General features: G+C 43.8%; 2 protein-coding genes across 9 annotated transcripts in view; one reads left to right on the top strand and one right to left on the bottom strand.

Annotated features, from left to right (window-relative positions):
- The first annotated feature begins 15 nt into the window (after positions 1–15).
- On the top strand, positions 16–18,595 carry NOCT (nocturnin). Of its 8 annotated transcripts, XM_014548960.1 has the most exons (5): positions 2,401–3,054; positions 7,775–7,947; positions 12,850–12,887; positions 15,451–15,720; positions 16,626–18,595. In XM_014548960.1, exons 1-5 carry the CDS (start codon positions 3,019–3,021, stop codon positions 17,459–17,461), a joined length of 1,353 nt encoding a protein of 450 aa, XP_014404446.1. In that variant the 5' UTR covers positions 2,401–3,018; the 3' UTR covers positions 17,462–18,595. The 8 variants fall into 8 exon arrangements, with proteins under 8 accessions (XP_014404447.1, XP_014404450.1, XP_014404446.1 ...); XM_014548961.1 differs by lacking the exons at positions 2,401–3,054; positions 7,775–7,947 and adding an exon at positions 16–220; XM_014548963.1 differs by lacking the exons at positions 2,401–3,054; positions 7,775–7,947 and adding an exon at positions 7,959–8,058.
- ELF2 (E74-like factor 2 (ets domain transcription factor)) overlaps positions 17,960–20,689 on the bottom strand; it is a 94,912-nt gene continuing 92,182 nt past the window's right edge. Inside the window, exon 10 of the transcript XR_001364313.1 lies at positions 17,960–19,512. The gene's annotated coding sequence lies outside the window, so the exon portion shown is untranslated. The remainder of the gene's footprint in view (positions 19,513–20,689) is intronic.

Below are 20,689 nucleotides of genomic sequence, written 5' to 3'. Positions count from 1 at the left end.
AGGGAAGGCGTCCTCTCCCGCTCGCCTCTCCCCTTGCCTTCGTGCCTGGGGTTTGCATCCGGAACGTTGTGTTCGGGTTCATTGTGTTTGATCCTTGGGTGCCGAGCCTCCAGTATTTCTCGCCTGGACCTCCCATTCATTCCCCCCTTGCTGAGCCGAAAATGATTTGTGTTGGTTTTACTTCTTATTCCGCGACGTATGGAAATTTTATGCAAAAAAGGTAATAATTGAAAGTTACACTTATTTGACCCTGTGGCTTGCAGGGCCTCGATGTTCTGTTTGGGTTTTTTTTTTTTTATAAGTGTATCAATGTATTGTAACACACAATGACTCGCTTTACATTTTTTTGGATTTTTTTTTTTGAGCCTTCCGCTCCTAATACGTCATTCTGTGTCCTATATACCTGGGTTAAGATCTTGTAAAGGTGATGCCTTCTCCGAGAGCCAATTTTAAGGCTCCACATACCTAGGACTTTTCCTTTTTTTTTTTTCCACCTCGGTTTCTACCTGAGGACACATCTCTGTGGCCACAAAATACATACAATTTAATCATACTTTTAAAATGAGTAAGTTTCTCTTTCAGAATGGCAGTTTACACTAAAAAGTGTATTTTGGTTGTGCTCAAGTTAGGCTGTTGCTGTTTGAGACATGTGCCCACCCTACATTATAAATAACGTACATTTCGCTCCAAAAGTTTTGGAATCATTTAAGGACAAACAGGAAGAATATGTTCAATGTGACTTTCTTTAATTAATGAAAGTGATAATCCAAAATGTGACTGAAGCCAAGACTTGAAACTCTATTCAGATTATTGGCAAATGTTATGCTGAGGCATTTATTTATATATTTATTTATTTACTGAAGCCCTTCTTGAACTAAAATTACTAAAGAAGACACAAATTTATTGCGAAGCTAACCATGAGTACACTAATACGCGTAGAATAATGTGAAGCGGAATAATTCTACACTAACCGGCTGAGGCGTCCTTATACACTCAAGATGTTAAACTGGTAACTGAGACTCTAAAGTAGGTTGTTCTTTAGAAAGGGTGAACTTGACAGCCTTCCATATTTTTTCCCAGTTCTGTAAGAATGAGGCACACTGAAGTAACTGTTAGAAGAAGTAGCACCATATAAGTTAGTGTTTTCCTTGCTGGAAGTTTTCAAGAGAAACGTTATTAGGTTTGGGGCTTGGGGCGGAAGGAGGAAAAGAAAACCAGTTTGTGTCCGGGCTCATGCCCCTCAGGGTAGAGTTCGAGGAGATAGCTTGTGTAATACACGGATGTACATAGCTGTGCTGTCAGCTGAGGGGAAAAAAATGGTCAGGTCACACAGAACGTTGGGAATGTTAGGCTTTTCGCACAGAAAGGTGTTTATGAACTTTTTAAAAAGTCCTCTGAAACACCCTGGTTTCACATAGAAGTTATTATGGCCCGAAAACTACTGTAGACAGTGACTGCAAACTCTAGGCAATCTTCCTGTTTCATGTACTTTTACCCTCATCTACTTGTCAGGACATTGGTTCACTGGTTGCTCCATCCTCCATTCATTTCCACAAGTTTAGAATGTCTCGGGCACTGTAGGCGCAGTATTAGAGGTAAAAGAAAGTGAGTCTTAGTCTGCCTTTAAGGGTTTCACTGCCCAGTAAGACAGATGAAATCTGCAAAAAGAAATAACTAATGAGATTAAACACCTTTTACCTTAAGATAAAGGTTTACAAATGGCACAAGGGTGAGGGAGATAAGGGAGTCCCTTTCTGCAAAGGTCATCCTTAAGGGCTCAAGAAGCGTGTTGCTTGATCATGAAGACGGCTTTTCCAGGTTGAGGCTCACTCATTGCGCTCTGGGTGTGCATGGTTAGGATTGAAAGATTGAAACATTTTGTGTGGGGAAGAGCCAGGAGTAGGGGGTGGAGTGAGGCCTGGATGCAGGGTGAGAGAAAAGGGGCCTTGGCAACTTATTTCTAAAGAGCCTCAGAACTAGCATTAGGTGCTCTTAAAACTGCTGTACCAGGTCTCTGACCAGTGGGGTCAGACCAAACCTGGGTTCAGCAACCTCAGTACTTGAGTTCTGGCCCCAAAAGAATTCAGAGCCAAGACTCAAACCCTGAGAAGATAAGATTTATCAGGCAAACTAGGACGCTCAAAGAGCTGCCCTGCAGAGTGGGCTAGGGCTCCTTTTAAACCCTCGAGGGGAGTTAACTACTTTCTTCTTCAAACTGTCCTGTCTCTTGTGTCCTTGCATGGAAGTTAATGGGGCTTTCCTCTAGCCCCCTGGGGCAACCACATGCCTGGGGAGAAGAGATCTGGAGACTCACCTGCATGACCTGAGGCATTACAGGGTGGAGAGGTCTTAGGGTGAGGATTGAATAACAATACTTATCTCCAGTACCTGCCATTCTAAGGTGGAGGGATGTCTTAAGGGCAAAGTCTTGAATATCTCCAATGTCTGCTCTACCAGTTCTTCTTCATCGCTAGGTGTCCGTCCTCCCTGGTGACCTTCTGTAACTAGCCCGTCGTCCTTGCTCTGCTGCCTACCACAAAAGCATGCAGGTTCATGAAGCCTCCTGTGGATCTATTAAACAGGATCATTATTGCTGGGCCCCAGGTTCCATATTACTTAACAAAATAACAACCATAATAAAACTCCAGGTTATTTGTACATGCCCCAAAGTTTAGACATGTGGCAAGAGAAGCCCTCAAGGAGCTAAAAGCTATTCTCTTCGGAGAGTCTTGGAGGTAGGGTAGGGGCAATAAGTCCCAACACTTGACTCCATTCCATGATCAGCTCCTTCCTAGCTTATGCCCCTTGGCAATCAGATGAGTACAGCCCCTTTGGAGTCAGCAAATGCTAGGCTATTCGAATTTAAAGGGGACATTGTTTTGCTACCTTTTCTCTTAAAAGGACAGCAGCCCCCATAAAGAAGCACCAGTTGCCACAGTTACTGTCCCAGATGAAACGCAGTCAGGAGTCGTCTGGGGGCTTCTATATGCTGTCCTCCAGGTGCCCTCTCCTCAGATAATGGAGCATTGGCTGAATTACTCTTCTCCACCACTGGTATGTGTTACTTTTTTCTTAGTACAGATTTAAAAGCAAATACCAGCTCATTTGAGGAGACAGCTTTATTTAGTATGTTCCTTAATTGTGAGCAGACTGCTTAGGAGAGAAAGAAATGGGAAAGCTTGTAATTATCAAGCTCCTACAGAAATGAATTGCCTTCCATGTGGGAGAACTAAGGTATATTTTCCTGTAACATTCAATGGTAAGAGTTTGAATGCAGTACTGTTGAACACAGTACACTTAAATGGAGAAATATTACCTGGTATCTCATGACTAATTGTGGCAGCAATTGACAAAATAGAGTAATTGACTAAAAAGTGGCTGGATTTTGGGGAAACGACTTTGCTTTCAATTGGTGAAAGGAAGGAGAGGAGACCTCACAGTGCCTGAAGGTGACAGGCACGGGAGCAGTGCTGTCAACCCCCACTCCTCCTTCCCAAAGGCACTTCGTACTGGACAGTTTGAGGAAACTGGGAGAGGATTCTGAGAAAGTGTTAAGATCCTCCGAGCTTGGGCCTAATACAATTCAAGAGACTCTGGAGGAAGAATATTGACCTGAACAAAAGCAGGCTTTTAGAAAAGGAAGGCATTGGTGTGTTTATGGGAGTGAAACCAGACAACCAGTGGGTCTGGGCTGCCTGTCACTACTTGAGCCAGTGAAGCAGAGATAGGGTTGAATCATATAGTATGAGCATTTATTCCAATAGTGCCCGCAGTATGGGAGAGGAGTAGGTCATTCGTAAACATTTGTTTTGTCCCTTCCCCCCATAAGCCATCTGCTTATAAGGGATACAAGAACAAAGATTACATGGGGAAGTAGGCAAAAGGAATAAGAATGGGCAAGGGAAATGGCCTTACTGGCCTAGGGAAGCAGGCAATACGGGCTGGGTTGGGACTTCATTGTTTGGGTAACAAACAAGGTTGTTAATCTTTCCATGATAATAGATAGTTTTTTGTTTTGTTTTTGTTTTTATAGTAAAAGGTAGAGATTTATTGAGAAACAAGCACAGACTCCCACAGGGGGGGGGGAGAAAATCCTGATAGGTAGTTCTTGAATGAAAATGGACTGCATTCCAAGGTTGATTATAGGTACAACTCCACAGCCAGGTTAGAATGTGCTTTAATTTAGAACAACAATCAAGGTTAACAGCATGATTAATATTTCTTATAACTATATTTAGTCCCCAATATTCTATTTCTGCCCCTAACAATGGAAGTGGATCAGTGTAGCTGTACAGCTTTTGGAGTGACTAGGTAGGTAAATGTAGTATTATGTAGGTTTCTGTGATGTCTACTGAAAGAGAAGTGCATGGGGCGGTTATATTCTGGTTTCTTGGAAAAAGGAGGGAGGGAGGCCTTTGCTGTGAGCAGTCACTACTCTAATCAGAATGTTTAGGTCCTTGATAACCACTTGAATAAATAGAAATTCGATAGATGACATCCATAGGTTTCGGCTCCATAGTAGAACCATCTACTTTAAGGAAAAACAGTTAAAATATTTTGGATTTATTTTTAGAATAGGGGAAATCTGACTTTCTAAGGAAGGAGTAAGACCTCCATTTAAATCTTAGCTGGCTGCTCTCTTGTCTCTACTACAATGGTCTCAAAGCAACACTTGAGAACACACCAGCCACTGTGAATTCATTGAGAGGGAGATGGGCAGGAGTGCCCAGGGGAAAGAAAGCTAAAGAAAATTATTACCATCAGCTTTGACTGTTTCTGTAGAGCCCTTTTTTCCTCCTTCCACTATCAAAAAAATGGATGAGCCCCACTGGGATCTTCTGAGTTTTCATGTCTGCCAGTGGGGCCTGAGCATGTGATGACTAGCCCCGTGGACAGCACTTACTGACAACCCAGGTGAGTAGCCAAACCAGGGAGGACATTTGTTTTACTAAATGCTTAGACACCTGCTAGAAGTTTCTTACTAATGAAGTTTCTTAGTTTCATGAGAAGTCCATTGAAGTGAGTGCCTAGAAGTTACCAGCAGCCAATTACAATAAAGAAATTGATACCCCCACTGCTAAACTTGACTGGCTTAAAAAAAAAAAAATTGTTAAAGAATTATTGCAGTAGCCCTAGCTGGTTTGGCTCAGTGGATAGAGTGGCCTGAGGAATGAAGGGTCCTGGGTTCAATTCCAGTCAAGGGCACATGCCTGGGTTGCGGGCTCAATCCCCAGTAGGGAGCGTGCAGGAGGCAGCCAATCAATGGTTCTCTCTCATCATTGATGTTTCTATCTCTTCCTCTCCCTTCCTCTCTGAAAATCAATAAAAATTAAAAAAACGAACTATTGTGGTAGATGTCTGGGAAGTGCCCTAGGCTTGTCACACCCTCTCCCACTGTCTTCCTTTCCCCTAACTCTGCACTTCCAGTACTTGGGCAGGCTGGCTGCCAGTCTGCAGATATGCTTGTGACTCACCATGCCTCATCCTGTGTGGAGTGCAGAGTAAATTGCATTGTAGATTCTAGTGATACCTTGAATATAATAGCTTTCTATTTCCTCTCAATGTTTTGCTTTCATGGATGTTAACCATCATGGAGAAGGAAGATGTCATCTTTCAAATTATAGGTCAGATTTACGAGATTTGGCTGAGATGTACTCTACAGTTAATTTCTATCATGGTTTAAATTTTTTTTTAATTTTTATTTATTGATTTTAGAGAGAGAGAAAGGGGGAGAAACATCAGTTTGTTCCACTTATTTATGCATTCATTGGTTGATTCTTATATGTGCCTTAACCAGGGATCAAACCCTCAACCTTGGTTTATTGGGGTAACACTCTAACCAACTGAGCTACCTGGCCAGGGCCTAAACAAAAAGTTTTTTAGGTCACAAAAGTAACACTTGCTCATTACCAAAAACTCAGAACTTTAAATGTCTTTGTGAGTATGTATTGATTATCTTCATAAGCTTACGGATTTTTCTAATTTTTGTTCCGAAGTTCCATCAGAATCAATGTCTATTATGTGAGATTTTCTTTTTTAAAAATGTATTTTTTTGCCCTAACCGGTTTGGCTCAGCGGATAGAGCGTCGGCCTGCGGACTCAAGGGTCCCAGGTTCGATTCCAGTCAAGGGCATGTACCTTGGTTGCGGGCACATCCCCAGTAGAGGGCGTGCAAGAGGCAGCTGATCGATGTTTCTCTCTCATCGATGTTTCTAACTCTCTATCCCTTTCCCCTCCTCTCTGTAAAAAATCAATAAAATATATTTTAAAAATGTATTTTTATTGATTTCAGAGAGAAGAGAGGGAGAGAGAGATAGAAACATCAATGATGAGAGAGAATCATTGATCCACTGCGTCCTGCACACCCCCTATTGGGGATCGAGCCCTCAACCTGGGCATGTGCCCTTGCCTGGAATCAAATCTGGGACCCTTCAGTCTGCAGGCCAACGCTCTATCCACTGAGCCAAACCGGGGCCTAACCAGGAATTGAACCAGCAACCTCTGGGTGCATGGATCCACGCTCAACCACCGAGCCACACCAAATGTCATTCCCTCTGTTTTTTTAATCCTCACCCAAGGATATTTTTCCATTGATTTTTAGAGAGAGTCGGAGAGGGAAAGACAGAAATATCGACGTGAGAGACACACATTGATTGGTTGCCTCCTGCACAAGCCCGGGTAGGATACTGCAACCGAGGTATATGCCCTTGACTGGAATCGAACCCGGGACCCTTTGATCCGCAGGCGGACGTTGTATCCACTGAGCCAAACCAGCTAGGGCCCAGCTGTCATTCTCGAATGAGCTGTTCTAACAGTTGCCCCCCAGCTTCTCCCACCCTTTGTCTGTGTTGACTCAGCATAGAGTTTCTAGAACAGCCGTGGGCAAACTATGGCCCACGGGCCAGATCCCGTTTGAAATGAATAAAACTAAAAAAAAAAAAAAAAGACCGTACCCTTTTATGTAATGATGTTTACTTTGAATTTATATTAGTTCACACAAACACTCCATCCATGCTTTTGTTCCGGCCCTTCGGTCCAGTTTAAGAACCCATTGTGGCCCTCGAGTCAAAAAGTTTGCCCACCCCTGTTCTAGAAGCTTCCTTTGGAAGAACCATATTTAATTTATCTTTGGTAACTAGGCAATATTCCAGGCTTTGTAGGCCATGCCTCTCTGTTACCACCACTCAGGCCTGCCATTGCGGTGTGGGAGCAGCCACAGGTAACACCGGCTTTATTATGGACACTGAGATTATAGTTTCATACCATTTTTACATGGCATGAAATATTATGACATTCCTTTTTGCTTTCATATTTCCATTTACACCTGTAAAAGTGGACCATTTCCCTGAGTGTCTCAGGAATGTTAGTGGTGGGCATCATGCCCTAACACAGACCTGAGGCTCAAGTGGACAGCCATTGTCCCACAGCAGCCTGTGGTTTCTTCTGCCCCTGACACTGCCCTGCAGTGTCATCATGCTAGAAAAGCCCAGTTTGTGCAGATGATTGGCCAGCCAGCTGACGGCAGCACCAGCTATAAACGTTCAATCGAGGCCATTTTTTGGAGGCATTTCTTCTTCCGGAGTAATACTTTCTAGATGAATCTGGCAGGACTGAAGGTACAGCTCAGCCTCCTCTGGAAAGCACTTTGGACTTCTTGTCTGTTCTGTGACTGCTGCCTAGCAAAGAAAGGTCGTTGGGATTGTCGCTGTGGGTAGGTGCTTGTATTTTTAGACACGTTAGGCCGAGAGTCCTGACCTTCACTTGATATCTCTAGCAGTGCCACGCGGGGTGTTATGCTGCTTTGTACACTTTGTGCCGTGCCAGTGGGTGTGCTGTGATGGCAGTGACGTCCACAGGAGGCGGTGGAATTCGACCTGTTTACTCCTGTGTGTGCCCCTGGCCAGGCTCCATCCCAGTCGTCCTAACTCAGAACCAGCAGAGATGCAGGTGAGCGGTCCAAGGTGCAGGGAGCCTTCTCCAGTGCCAGGCCCTTCACTGGTTATGCAACCTGGAGAAAACTGTGCAGTCTCTGAACCCTAGGCGCATGCCTGTGAAATGGTGAGTCAGGACCAGCTCTGCTGGGTTGCTGGGGGGAGGAATGAAAATGCCTGGAAGTAGAATGGTACATGGCAGGCTGTCTGATGATAGCCGCCTTCTCCTGAGCCCCAGAACGTGAGCTGCACTAAATGGGACAGAATGGCTAACATTTTAGCTGACACTTGGGATGTGCAGGGCATAGCTCATTTACCTGGATCCTCAGCGCAGCCCAGTGAAGTAGGCTGCACTGACCCCCAGGTGAAGGAACTGAGGCACAGAGAGGTACATCAGTTGTTCAGGGAATGCTATTAGTGAAGGGAGGAGCCGGAACTTGAAGGGAGGCAGCCTAACGAGTCATGTGTTTGGATGTTTTGCCTCTGAAACGCAGCCCAAGCATGTCCAACTCAAAGGCTAACACGGCCCAAATAAACGAGGCATGCGGCCCATGGGCCACGAGTTTGACATGCTTGCTGCAGCCTGATCTTACTGAGAAAAGCTGACGCTCGAGCCACCGGGCTTTCGCCCATAGCGTGCTCCATTGCTGAGGACTCCAGGCAGGCCTGCCCATCGCTCACCAGGGTGCAGTAGCAGACATTTGAAGACTGGCCACTGACTGAAATACTGTATCTGACCCTTCCCAGAAAAGTCTCTTCCTAGGTTGGCCCTTAGAATCCAGTCTCGAGGAGCCAGCCAGGAATTAATGTCTTACAGCCTCGCACTCAGTCGTAAAATAAAGCCTGGCTGGGTAAGCAAGGTGGACAGTCCCTGCCCTCGTGGAGCTTACAGTCCAATGAGCCATGGACAGGAATTGTAGTTCACCTATCAAGAGTGATTTAAGAGTAGCAGGCCAGGTGTAAGAGGGGAGACGTGGGCTTGGTCCTCATAGCTGTGCAGGCAGAGGGACTAGGAATCTGTTGATTTCTGCAATCAGCTTTAAGAAAAGGAACCACATATCCAGTATCCAGGCTGTTTCACGTCAGTGGGTATCTTGCGAGTGTTCTCACTCACTGGTGTTGAAGGTGGCCGCATTTTCTCAGGAACCACTCTAAGTGCCCTTGCTGCGGTGGTTCAGCACGCGGCCACTAGATGGCAGCGCAGGACTGCTCGGCGGCGCCTTCCTGTGACGTCTGTCGTTTACAGTTTGTGTGAACTTGACTGGCCGAGGTTTCCTTGGGGCCGAGGTTGGGCAGCTCCGCAGCTTCCCAGGTGTGTACCCAGATAACCTTGACTTTTGTTGAATTTTTGGTTTTTAACTCGCGGCTTTGCCAAGCCCCTGTGTCAAGAGGCTAAGCTCCAACTTAAGGGTGAGCAATGATTCACGGACTGAATGGTTTGGGCAGGCTCGAGAATAGCAATGGCTGGGCAACTGCAGAACATCGTGTGGACAGATGGCCCTCCGCTGCGAGTTCTAGGTGCGGCCAGGGCCCCTGGAGGGGGCCCAGTCGGTTTGGGTGTCAGCTGACGGGGTTCTTTCTTATCCGGCACGCTAATCGCCAAACCCTGGTCGCTTCCAAACTGGTGGCCGGCACTCGGACCTGGTGTTGGGGTCTGCTTTTGCGCCAGACATAGTGATTGGCAATACGGAGAGTAACGTGTATTCTAAATCATCTCTGGCAAGTCTTTAAAGACTATTATAAGGGTAAGGAGAGTTCGCTTTCTATTCCTATAAAGTGAAGTAGCAGTGAGTTAATAATGCATCCAGTTCTCAATGTATAGGGAAATGTGCTTATGGAATTAGGCAGTGGCAAGGGATGGGAGTGGTGTTGCTACATGAGCAGCTCCGCATAAGCAATAAAGCTATCCTGACCTGTTGCCTGTATAAGTTATATAATGTATATCATAGAGAATGATGGCTGATACTTTTTCTCCTGAAGTGGCTCAAGGCGGGGGGCAGAGGGGGGGGGGGAATTTGGGGCAAAAAAAAAACAGATAACTTATGAGGTCTAATAGAAAATACCCACATCCAAACATACACAAAATTGGAACTAGAAGCTAGTATAAGTGCCAGATTTCAGCAGAGGTTTTATCAAGATTTTGTATTTTTCAGTATCTTAATTTTACCACTCAAATTATTTGTACTATCTCACCTCAGGCTTTTGATGGTGAGCTATTCTGAATCTTTTTTGAAGCCCCGAATAGCAACCCCTATTAAGGCATAAAAACTTCAGTAGAATGGCTTGAAATATTGCAATTGGACATGTGTTTATGTGTGAAACAATTTTTTTTTAATGGTTGATACTCCTAAAAAGAAAAAAGTTAATGTTATCTTTAAGAACAGGTGAGAGACAATCAGTTGTCACCAGCATCATTCTTAGGATCGCAGAGGGGAAGAAAGGTCCCCCATAACCTTCAGCTTTCTTTTCAAGTTTAAGTAAATGGCCTTACTACATTGCAGTTCCTAAGTGGGCCTAAGTCCTGGTGTGCTGTGTTAAAAGTGTAAAAATAGTATGTGAAGTCTTTATAGTGTTCACTTTAGTTATTCATTTTCTAGCTTGGGAATTAATTCATTTGTCATAGTCTGCATTCCCTCTTAAAGATCCCGGCACCTCCTGGTTTATATCAGAAATGCATTTGAGATCCACCCATGTTGCATGGACGAATCCTGCAAGTTAACAGCTTGTTTCTTTTTACCACTGCACACTATTGCATTGTATGGGTGTGCCACAGTCATTTATCTATTTGCACAGTGAAGGGCATCTTGGTTGCTTCAAATTTTGGCAATTATGAACAAAACTGCTTATAAACATCTGCGTGAACCTAATTTTTCAGTTCACTTATGTAAATATTTAGGCGCATGAGTTCTAGGCCATATATTAAATCGATGCTTAGATTAGTAAAAAACTGCCAAGTTGTCTTCCAGCATGGCTGTGCATGGGAAGCAGTGCACAGGAGTTTGTGGAGGATTGGTATTATTTATTTAAATGTTGGTTAGACTGGCCAGTGAAGCCACCACAGCCTGGGCTTTTCTTTGTGGGAAGATTTGAACTTAATTCCATATCCTTGCTGCCCTAGTTGAACTAGTGCCACAGAGCAGAGGGGGAGGGGGCGGAATGCCTCAGAGGAGCGCTGTTCTGACCTGAAGCTCCTGGCCTTGCGGAATAAGCCTCCCAGTTTGTTGCATGCCTGTGGTCCATACCCAGGGCACGGAAGCAGCTGGTTTTGACAGCTCTGTCCAGGTTTATGGTTGCCTTTAGGGGAGAGGATTTGTCAGCATCCTTAGGACATCCTGCCAGAGTCCTGCTTTGTGGACTCCCACATCACCCGTCAGCCAACGAACAAGGGTAGAATAATATCCCAGAATGCTCTTGCCTCCATCTCCAGCCACATCTCTCCCCTTTGAGGGCAAATTTTCCTTAAAATACTTCTGTCTGCGCTATTTCCTCATCTCCCCACATCTCCACCAAGTCCCAGAAGTTGGCTGTTGTTAAGTCACTGGCATTTTCCATGTTGCCAAATCCAGGTCTGTTCTCAGTCTTTGTTTTCTTTGCACCGTCCAGTAGCGCCTGACACAGGAGATGACCAACTCATGGATGAGACCCTTTTTTGTCTCCAGGAAGATCAGACTTGCCTTGCTCTCCTCCTCCTCTGGCCAGACCGTTTTTGCAGACTTCTACCCCATCTTCCCCAGCCTGCCCCAGAGCTCAATCCTCTGACCCGTTTTTTCTCTAAACTCACTTTAGTGTCCTGTCCACTCACATCTCCCAGATGTTTGTTTCCAGTTTGCACGTCTCTCCGGAACATCTGTCATATCTAATTGCCAAACTTGTTTTCTGCAAACTCACCGCATCCTCCCAACAGGTGCAATTGGCGACTCTGTCCCTCTAGTTGTCCGGCAGCAGCTTTGGAGGCCTTTTGACGACTCCTCTCATGGACCACGTCCAGGTCACCAATGGAAGTCGCTATTGCCAGTTGAGATTTACTCAGAACCCCACCACTTTGACTATTACCACTAGTCCAAGCTACCAGTGTCTCTTGCGTGGATTATAACTGTCCTCTGAGAGGCTTCCCATGTCTGCCCTTGTTTCCTGACGCTGTCGTGTATTTTCAACACGTGGACCAGTGAGGCTTTTCATGTAAATCAGATCCTCTCTCCTGCCTAGAATTCTCCACGGTTTCCCATCTCAGAGAAAGTCCTTAGGATGGCCGATAAGGCCCTTCATCTGCTCCCCTGTCCTCACTGACCTCATCTTCTAGTCACTCTACGTCACTGCAGTCGCCTTGCCAAGCATGCTCCTTTCTCGGGGCTTTTGCATTTGCTAATCCTCTGCCGAAAGTGCTCTTATGCTGGGTCTAGTAAGACTTACTGATGTCCTCACCACCTCGAGTCTCGGCTCACATTTCACCTTTCAGGGAGGCCTCACTGAGCATCCTGTGTAAGTTAGCAGCTCCCCGCTCACTAACATTCCGTTTGCCCTTTCTCTGTTTTTCTCCATAGCACTTCTACCGTATGACAGACGGTCACCTCGTCTTCCCCCACTACAACATAAGCTCCACGAGGACAGAACGTTTAGCATGGTTACTGATAAATCTCCAGTGGGCTATCTTCTGGTGTCCTGTGTGTGTGTGTGTGTGTGTGTGTGTAACAACCTGTAAAACCCTTCTTAGCTCGAGGACTGCACAGAAATACTCTGGCTGTAGTTTGCCAGCCCCTGCTCTAGTAGTTCCCTCAAGAAGGTCTCCTAGAGTCAGTATTGGTTTTGCTGGATAGAAAATTCTTGAGTCACATATAGATTAGCCATATATTAGTTTTCTTATAAGTTACTTGCTGGTTTTGCCTATATGCCCAAGGGACTTTTCTCTTTTTCTTTACAGTCCAGTTGGTGTTGGTTACTCTGGGTTAATATTCTCAGGTATGTGGCATGTTATTTCAATATGTAGTTTCAAGTATTGCTTTTTTTTTGGCGTTTTCTTTTTTTTCTCAGAGTGACAAAAACCAAGCTTTATGCATTGATGATTGAAAAAGTCCATGATACATTTTTAACCTGACTTTTTCTTATTCATTTTTTCCAGTTTTATTGAGGTATAATTAATAAATAAAAATTACATATATTTAAGGTGTACCATGTGATGTTTTGCTATGTGTATACATTGTGAAATGAATACCTCAATCATGCTAATTAACATCTGTCCTCTCACATCGCTTTGTGTGTGTGTGGTGAGCACTTAAGATTTACTGTTCAAGATTTTGAGCAAATGAAACAGTTTTATTAACTATAGTCACCATATTATATATTAGAACTCCACAACTTAATTCATCCTGCATGTTTGAAACTGATTTGTAGTTCTTAGTGTTTTGTTTCATTTCATGCATTGGATTTCTTGCTACTACAACTCCTGTTATTCATGTGTGTTTGGGATCTTCTTTGCCTAAAATAAGCACATATTTGCCACTATCTCTCCGATGCTTTATCTCCTCATTTCTGGGTTTTCCCATTCTGATTTAGGCCAGTTACCATTTTCTTAATGACCTTCAACTCATTTTGCAATAGGATACCGTTTTGATCTGCTTTCTGGGTACATCTTTCTGGCAAGCTTTCATTGTCTGGACAGATGTTATGCTGTACCATATTCTTTTTATCTGAGGTTTTTTCTAAGTTTCTAGAAGGAAGTGTAATTCAGGGCAGTTTTTCTGGCTTCATATAACTCCGCAGACCATGAACTCCTCCTATTGGGCACTTATCCTCTTTTTCACATACTTGCTTTTATCAGTTAACCACCCCAAAACTCAGCTTGCAAAGATATGATGCCATCAAAATGATGTAGAACCATTCTGTGGTAACTGAGCTACATTGAGCTGGTAGTTCCTCTGACAGATGTCAGGTATTGCTGTTTGCTTCACATTTAAAGCACTCCACTGTGCCCTGTGAGTTTGCTGTGGCCCGTGTGACACTTTGACCTACAGTTGAGGTGATGCTGATCTGACCACATTTAGTAGGACTCTTAACTGCTTTAAAAAACGTGGAGGTACAGAAGAAAGATTTTCAAAGTTTTTCTGCCAGCCAAGAAGAAAAGTTCTTCCTTTGGACCCATGTACTCAGGCAAGCAGATTGATTAAAAAGAACATATTCAAATCCGTTTGAAAACAGGTGTGTATGTGCCCATCTGTGCATGTGCACGTGTGTGAGAAAGAAGTCTTGCTTGCTGATGCATGTACACTTAAATGTATGCTGGGAAAACTAGGGTGTTTCTTTGCTTTAATATAGTTTTATTGGGGGGGGGGGGAGAATTACTTTCGAGTTGATGAAAAGAAATGAGAGAGCATGCTTTAGTGACCTTGATATTTAAAAGACATTTGGTGCTATTTGAATTTGCTTTTGTGATCTGTCACCGTGAATTTGACTGACAGCTAGTTTCAGATACAGTCCATCAGCCTGCTAAACAATGTATTTTCATAGAGAAAATTTTGTGTCTTTCAAAAGAAGGCAAAGATATGGATGTGGTAGGAAAATCCAAATTCCTCCATTCCAATAGTCATCATACACAGAAATTTGGAGGTGGTTCCAAGTAAAACATGCCCCTAATTTATACCACAGTGAACAGAAAGAATGGTTGACTTCCAAAAGAGCAATCACTGCTTACAAGTGAAGCGACAGGTACAGCTTCCTTCATGCTAATTAGCTGAAGGCCATGCTCTGTTCTCCTTAGTGATTTAAAAAGGAAGCACTAGAAAATGCCCAACAGGCAGTGAGTGTGCCACCTGCACGCCTCCTCACCCTTTCTCCCTCCAGAATCCCAGGAAACGTGGGCAACTGTCTCTTGCCCCTTTCCCTCCTCCAATCCCTTTTCTGATTTCTTGTTGTTTTTTTAAGAAATACGGCTATTGATAATAGATTATCCACTGTATTGCTCAGTGTGGTTCACAGAGCTCTGCAAAAAGCTGACATCTAAGCGAAATGAGATATGGGTGTAATCCAGCCATTTCTTTTCCTAACAGAGGGATCTGGGTAGATGACATGCTGGAGCAGCGGCCTGCTCTAACCTAGTCTCTTCTCCAGAATTAACATGAGCTTCCTAACATCTGCCTCTTCACAAAATTGGTTTTCAAGTTTTTGAAATTATGTAGAAAAAGGAATGGGGATTTTGTTTCAGCCGTGCTTTTCTAAGACTGGGTTTATAAGTTATAAAGACAAGTAGTAGGTTAGAGGAAGCCATAAAGATCAAGGTATTTTTCCCTTCTAAGAATTATCTTAGTTCTGAGAGACCAATTTTAATAGTATTTTCAATGACCTGTCCCAGTACAAAGGTAGAACCTGGGAACGCCTTTAATCTACCTGTGCCAACAGCAGCATTTCCCTACATTAAGGTCTCCTTCTAAGGACAGGAAAAGCTTCCCCTTCTAGTTGAGCTGGGTGGAAATTGAAGGCAGGAAAAGGAGCTGAGTGTGTAATTGTGCTTTTCTTTCCTCTCCTACAGCCTGTTCCATGGGAAACGGCACGAGCAGACTCTATAGTGCTCTTGCCAAGACACTGAACAGCAGCGCTGCCGCCCAGCACCCAGAATATTTGGAGTCACCTGACCCAGAACATCTGGAGCCCATTGATCCTAAAGAGCTCCTTGAGGAATGCAGGGCAGTCCTGCACAGTCGACCTCCCCGGTTCCAGAGGGACTTTGTGGATCTGAAGACAGATTGCCCCAGTAGCCACCCACCTATAAGGGTCATGCAATGGAACATCCTCGCTCAAGGTAAGCCGGTGACTGCCTATCTGCCTCTGCACTTGCCAGTGCACTGATGTCTCACGTGGAGGGAAGAGGTGTGGGCAAATGGGAGGTGTAAGATGGGGTGACAAGAGCAGCATCGGCTCCCAGAAGGGCAAGTTAGGAAAGCAAGTCTTCTGGCTTTCACTAATAAATCCAGCAACTCGAGACGTATTCCTTACCTTCCAGGCCATCCAGGTACAATGAAAGTCTACTTCCCAGCACTTCAAAATCTAAAGGACCCCCATCATTTGTCAGCCTCAAAACTTTTGTTGTCTCCACTTTCAGTCCACAGCACTAAGATAGCATTTGCAAGGGAGAAACTGAGTCTCCTGAATGGGGACATATGGGACTTGCTGCAGGGAATGGGAGCTGTGTGGGTGGTGCTGAACCTGTCCTTCTTATGGCCATCTTCTCATCCATTCGCATCTCGATCAACTTTCCCTAGTGTTCTCTCTCATGTAGCAGTTGAAATTTTAAGGAAAAGGAACAAGGGCTGCTTTTTTGCCCCTTCCTCCCCAAGAATAGGGCATGCTTGCTGACTTCCCAATCTTTGGTTCATTCATTTTTTTCCAGCTGTTCATTCATAAGTAGGAAAAGCTGCCTATTTAGGATCCCATTCATTCTGAGTGGTGTCTGTATCCATTCATAGTCAGTGTTGAAATTAGTATATAGAGTTAAACCTATCTATCTCATCTGACATAGTTCAGATCCCTAGAACTGCAAAGAATACTGTTTAAAGCTAAAACTTAATGCCATTTAGGCAGAGAAGAATCACCCTTAGCGCCTGAAGGAGGAAGCACTGGGAGGGTCTTGAGTCATATCAAAAACCCAAGGCACTTAACAATCATGATTCTGTAGTAGCTGACAACCGACTGGCTTTTTTATTTCAGCTCTCGGGGAAGGAAAAGACAACTTCGCACAGTGCCCCGTGGAAGCACTCAAGTGGGAAGAGCGGAAGTGTCTCATCCTAGAAGAAATCCTAGCCTACCAGCCTGACATCTTGTGTCTCCAAGAGGTGGACCACTATTTTGACACCTTCCAGCCACTCCTCAGCAGACTGGGCTATCGAGGCACATTTTTCCCCAAGCCCTGGTCACCTTGTCTCGACGTAGAACATAACAATGGACCAGATGGCTGTGCCTTGTTTTTCCTCCAGAACCGCTTCAAGTTAGTCCACAGTACCAATATCAGGCTGACGGCCATGGCATTGAAAACCAACCAGGTGGCCATTGTACAGACCCTAGAGTGCAAGGAGTCCAGTCGACAGCTCTGCGTCGCTGTCACCCACTTGAAAGCACGATCCGGCTGGGAGGAGTTTCGATCAGCTCAAGGCTGTGATCTTCTCCGGAACCTGCAGAACCTCACCCAAGGAGCCAAGATTCCCCTTATTGTTTGTGGGGACTTCAATGCAGAGCCAACAGAGGACGTCTACAAAAATTTTGCTTCTTCCAGCCTCAACCTGAGCAGCGCCTATAAGCTGCTGAGTCCAGATGGGCAGTCAGAACCTCCGTATACTTCCTGGAAGATCCGGACCTCGGGGGAGTACCGGCACACCCTGGACTACATCTGGTATTCTAAACACTCGCTGAGTGTGAGGGCAGCTCTGGATTTGCTCACTGAAGAACAGATTGGAGCCAGCCGGCTCCCATCCTTCAATTATCCTTCCGACCACCTGTCTCTAGTGTGTGACTTCAGCTTTAATAAGGAACCTGATGGACTTTCATAAACACTTTGTAATCACAAGTCTTAACCAGGGATGTTTCAAGAAAACTGAAGTTAGGATACGTTGCCTGAGGAAGGATTCCCAGTTTCTCTCACTTCACTTTCCATGTTTCCAGCATGCCTCAGGGAAGGAATCCCACTAGTTAACAAACGTTTTCCATTAAACCCTTCAGCGAAAAAGGTGTTTGCACTCCAGTTTTGGCTTGTTTTTTTTTTTTCCTTTCCCCTAGCATTAAATTTAGATCAATTAAGGGCATTAGTCTTGTTTTGAAGCTTTCAGTTTGATGACGCTATATAAAAATACTTTGTCTTCCATAATTAACAAGTATGCAGGAACAATTTCCTCTAGACAGTATTTCAAGTTATTTATTTGTGGTTTTAAGTATCAACAAGATATGCATGGCAGTATTTATTTTTTATATCTTCATGTGAAAATAATAGCATTACAAACATTTAAGAACCATGCAAAATGTAAGTTAGAGAGTAATTTATAGTAATTTTCTTAAGGCTTTAAGATGTTTTTATTTGGGGTCTAACAAAATAGTGTACAAAGGAACTATTTAGCCTGGAGGCCCCAGGGGTTTGTTTTGTTTGTTTGTTTGTTTTAAGTGGAAATAGCTGGTCTCGATAAGTTCTTCATAACAATTCTTGCTGTGCCTCCATGTTCCCCATTATTGTATTTCTTGAAGATTCCATGACCAGTTGGTCTTTGTTATTTAATCACTGCTATGCATTTACAGATTTCTGTTGGAATGCTATTGGTATACATTTGATTTGTGGCCACTCAGTGTCACAGTGATTTGTATTGGAATGTGCTGTTCACGATGGGTTATTTAGGAGCAGTGGCTGGTAAAGTCAGGGAGACCTTCTTTTCAGAGATGGGCAACCAGAAAGCCTGTTCACAAGGCTGTCATTGCAATTTCCTAAGACAGCCAGGTGACTGGCTGAGAGTGTCTAGAAAGAATGTAAAAGGAAAGATAACCTGGAATTCTCTTTCCTTGGGGGAAAAAAGTGGTCAAGATAACAGGTGAAGCCCCTTCCAAACAAAATCCCAGCAAATAACCTATGGGTAATAAATTGAATATTTTAATCCATGAATTGTATATATTTAAAATTAATAAATGGTCTTTTGAAACTAGTACTTTAATATCTTGTATTTTTAGTCCAAAAAGAATCTGGGGTAGATTTGATCTTTTATACTGACTTCAAAGAGGGAGATATAAAAACCTCAATGATGCGAGAGATTCATTAATCGGCTGGCTGCCTCCTGCACGCCCCACACTAGGAATCGAGCCCACAACTCGGGCATATGCGCTGACTGGGAATCAAACCCAGGACCCTTCAGTCCACAGGCCAACGCTCTGCCCACTGAGCCAAACTAGCTAGGGTGATTTGATCTTTTAATACTGTTAACATGGTGGGTTCACACTATTCATTTACACACAGATATTTATTTTAAAAGTGAACAAAGCAGATCTATAGCTGCACATTGAAGGCATCTCTCAGTGCCAAGGATGGAGCTCCCAAAGGGGTTCACCCAAGTATTCTGCATTGGAACCACTTGTGAAACAAATGAAGTTTCTCAGTACATTGTATACATAAAATCTTGGGGCTACCTGGAAGGAATGGCAAGCAGACAGACCATCCATACTATTTGGTTCAAATCTTAGCATGACGAATAGTAATCATGTTGCTGAGAAACAACACTAATTACAATACTTATATGTACAGGCATTAAATATTGTTTTCCTACCCCAAGTACACCAATCTGAAGAGAGATCATGACAGCCTTGAGTAAACAAATCTGAATGAGAATGAAAGTCAAATAATATGTGAATTTCAGGTATCCAACAATAGTCACCAGCCACTTATTGAGAGGGACATGTTCTGAGAAATGCATCATTAGCGGGTTTCAGCATCATGTGAACATCATACTTACACAAACTGCGGTGGTACAGCCCACTACACACCTAGGCCGAAGGATCGAGCCTATTGCTCTGTAGGGGAGGGAAATAATGTTCACTCTATCCTTTTAGGTTCTTATTTGAGACATCCCTGTAATAAAAGATTAACAGGAGAAAAATTTAATAACATGTATGCTTTCTGTATACATGGAGACCCAGGAAAACACTCGAGTAACTTTGCCAAAGTGGTTGGGCCACCACCATAAAGACTACAGCTGAAGACAATCTGTTAGCGGTATGGGGAGTCAGTTATGGGAGGATACTAGGAAAAACACAAGTAAGAGGGAGGTTGTCATGGAGGGCAAGGAGTAATGGGTTACTGGCAACATCATTTATTGAGCAAAGAGGAAGAGATTTCAGATGGATGAGTTGGACATTCAGGAGGAAATAGCCAGTTGGCAATTAGATAAACCCATCTAAGGCCTAAAGAATAGGCTAGAACAATATATTTGGTAGTAGAAACCATAAGAATGAATGAGATTGTCTAACATGTTGAGATGATATAATAAACATTTTAATAAGAGTGCTATGTGCCAGGCACTGGTTCTAAATCCTTAACATATTAACTCAATTCTTACAACTACTCTAAGAGCCCCATAGACATTAAATGGGAAAGCTGAAAGGAAAGCAAAGTCAACTAAGAGTTGGTCATACAGGAGGAAAACTGCAAGAGGGATGTTATGGAAAACCCAGAGAATGTAAAAAGGCTGAGAAAAAATAAAGCAGTTTGACTTGACCACTATATTACTGGAGACTTCAATGGTAACTGTTTCTAAGTCAGAATTCAGACTGTAATTAAGAAAAAGACAGAATGATGGGCTATTAAGTGTTGGAACAAGGGAAAGAAGTAGGTGTGAAAGGGAAGATGCTGAGTACAGGAAGAAGGCACATCTGTCTCTCTGGAGACAGGTGGTGGATGCATGCTGGAATAAGATGGTCTTACAGCAAGGGTTCCAGAGTGGGGGAGTTTACAGCTCATGACCTCCATGTTCCCTAAGAGGTTTGCTGGTTATTTGGTAAGCAGAGTGCTGAAGGTTGGAATTGTTGCTGGAAGATGACCTGAGGACTATGTGGACAGAATGCTGATCAGTCATTGTTCAAAAGCCTGGTGAGGCTGGAAACTAGACACATCAAGCTATTATTATATGGTTTTCCAATATGCTGGACACAAAAAGCAAATATAATGATCTACGGTTCAAAAGGGTTGAGACTAAAAAGCATACACCTGGTAATATCAATCACCAGAAGCACTCCAATCAGTATGTGCT

Source organism: Myotis brandtii, unplaced genomic scaffold (assembly GCF_000412655.1).
Source record: "Myotis brandtii unplaced genomic scaffold, ASM41265v1 scaffold53, whole genome shotgun sequence".
NCBI classification, from domain to species: Eukaryota; Metazoa; Chordata; class Mammalia; order Chiroptera; family Vespertilionidae; genus Myotis; species Myotis brandtii.
This window is presented reverse-complemented; position numbering and strand designations above follow the sequence as displayed.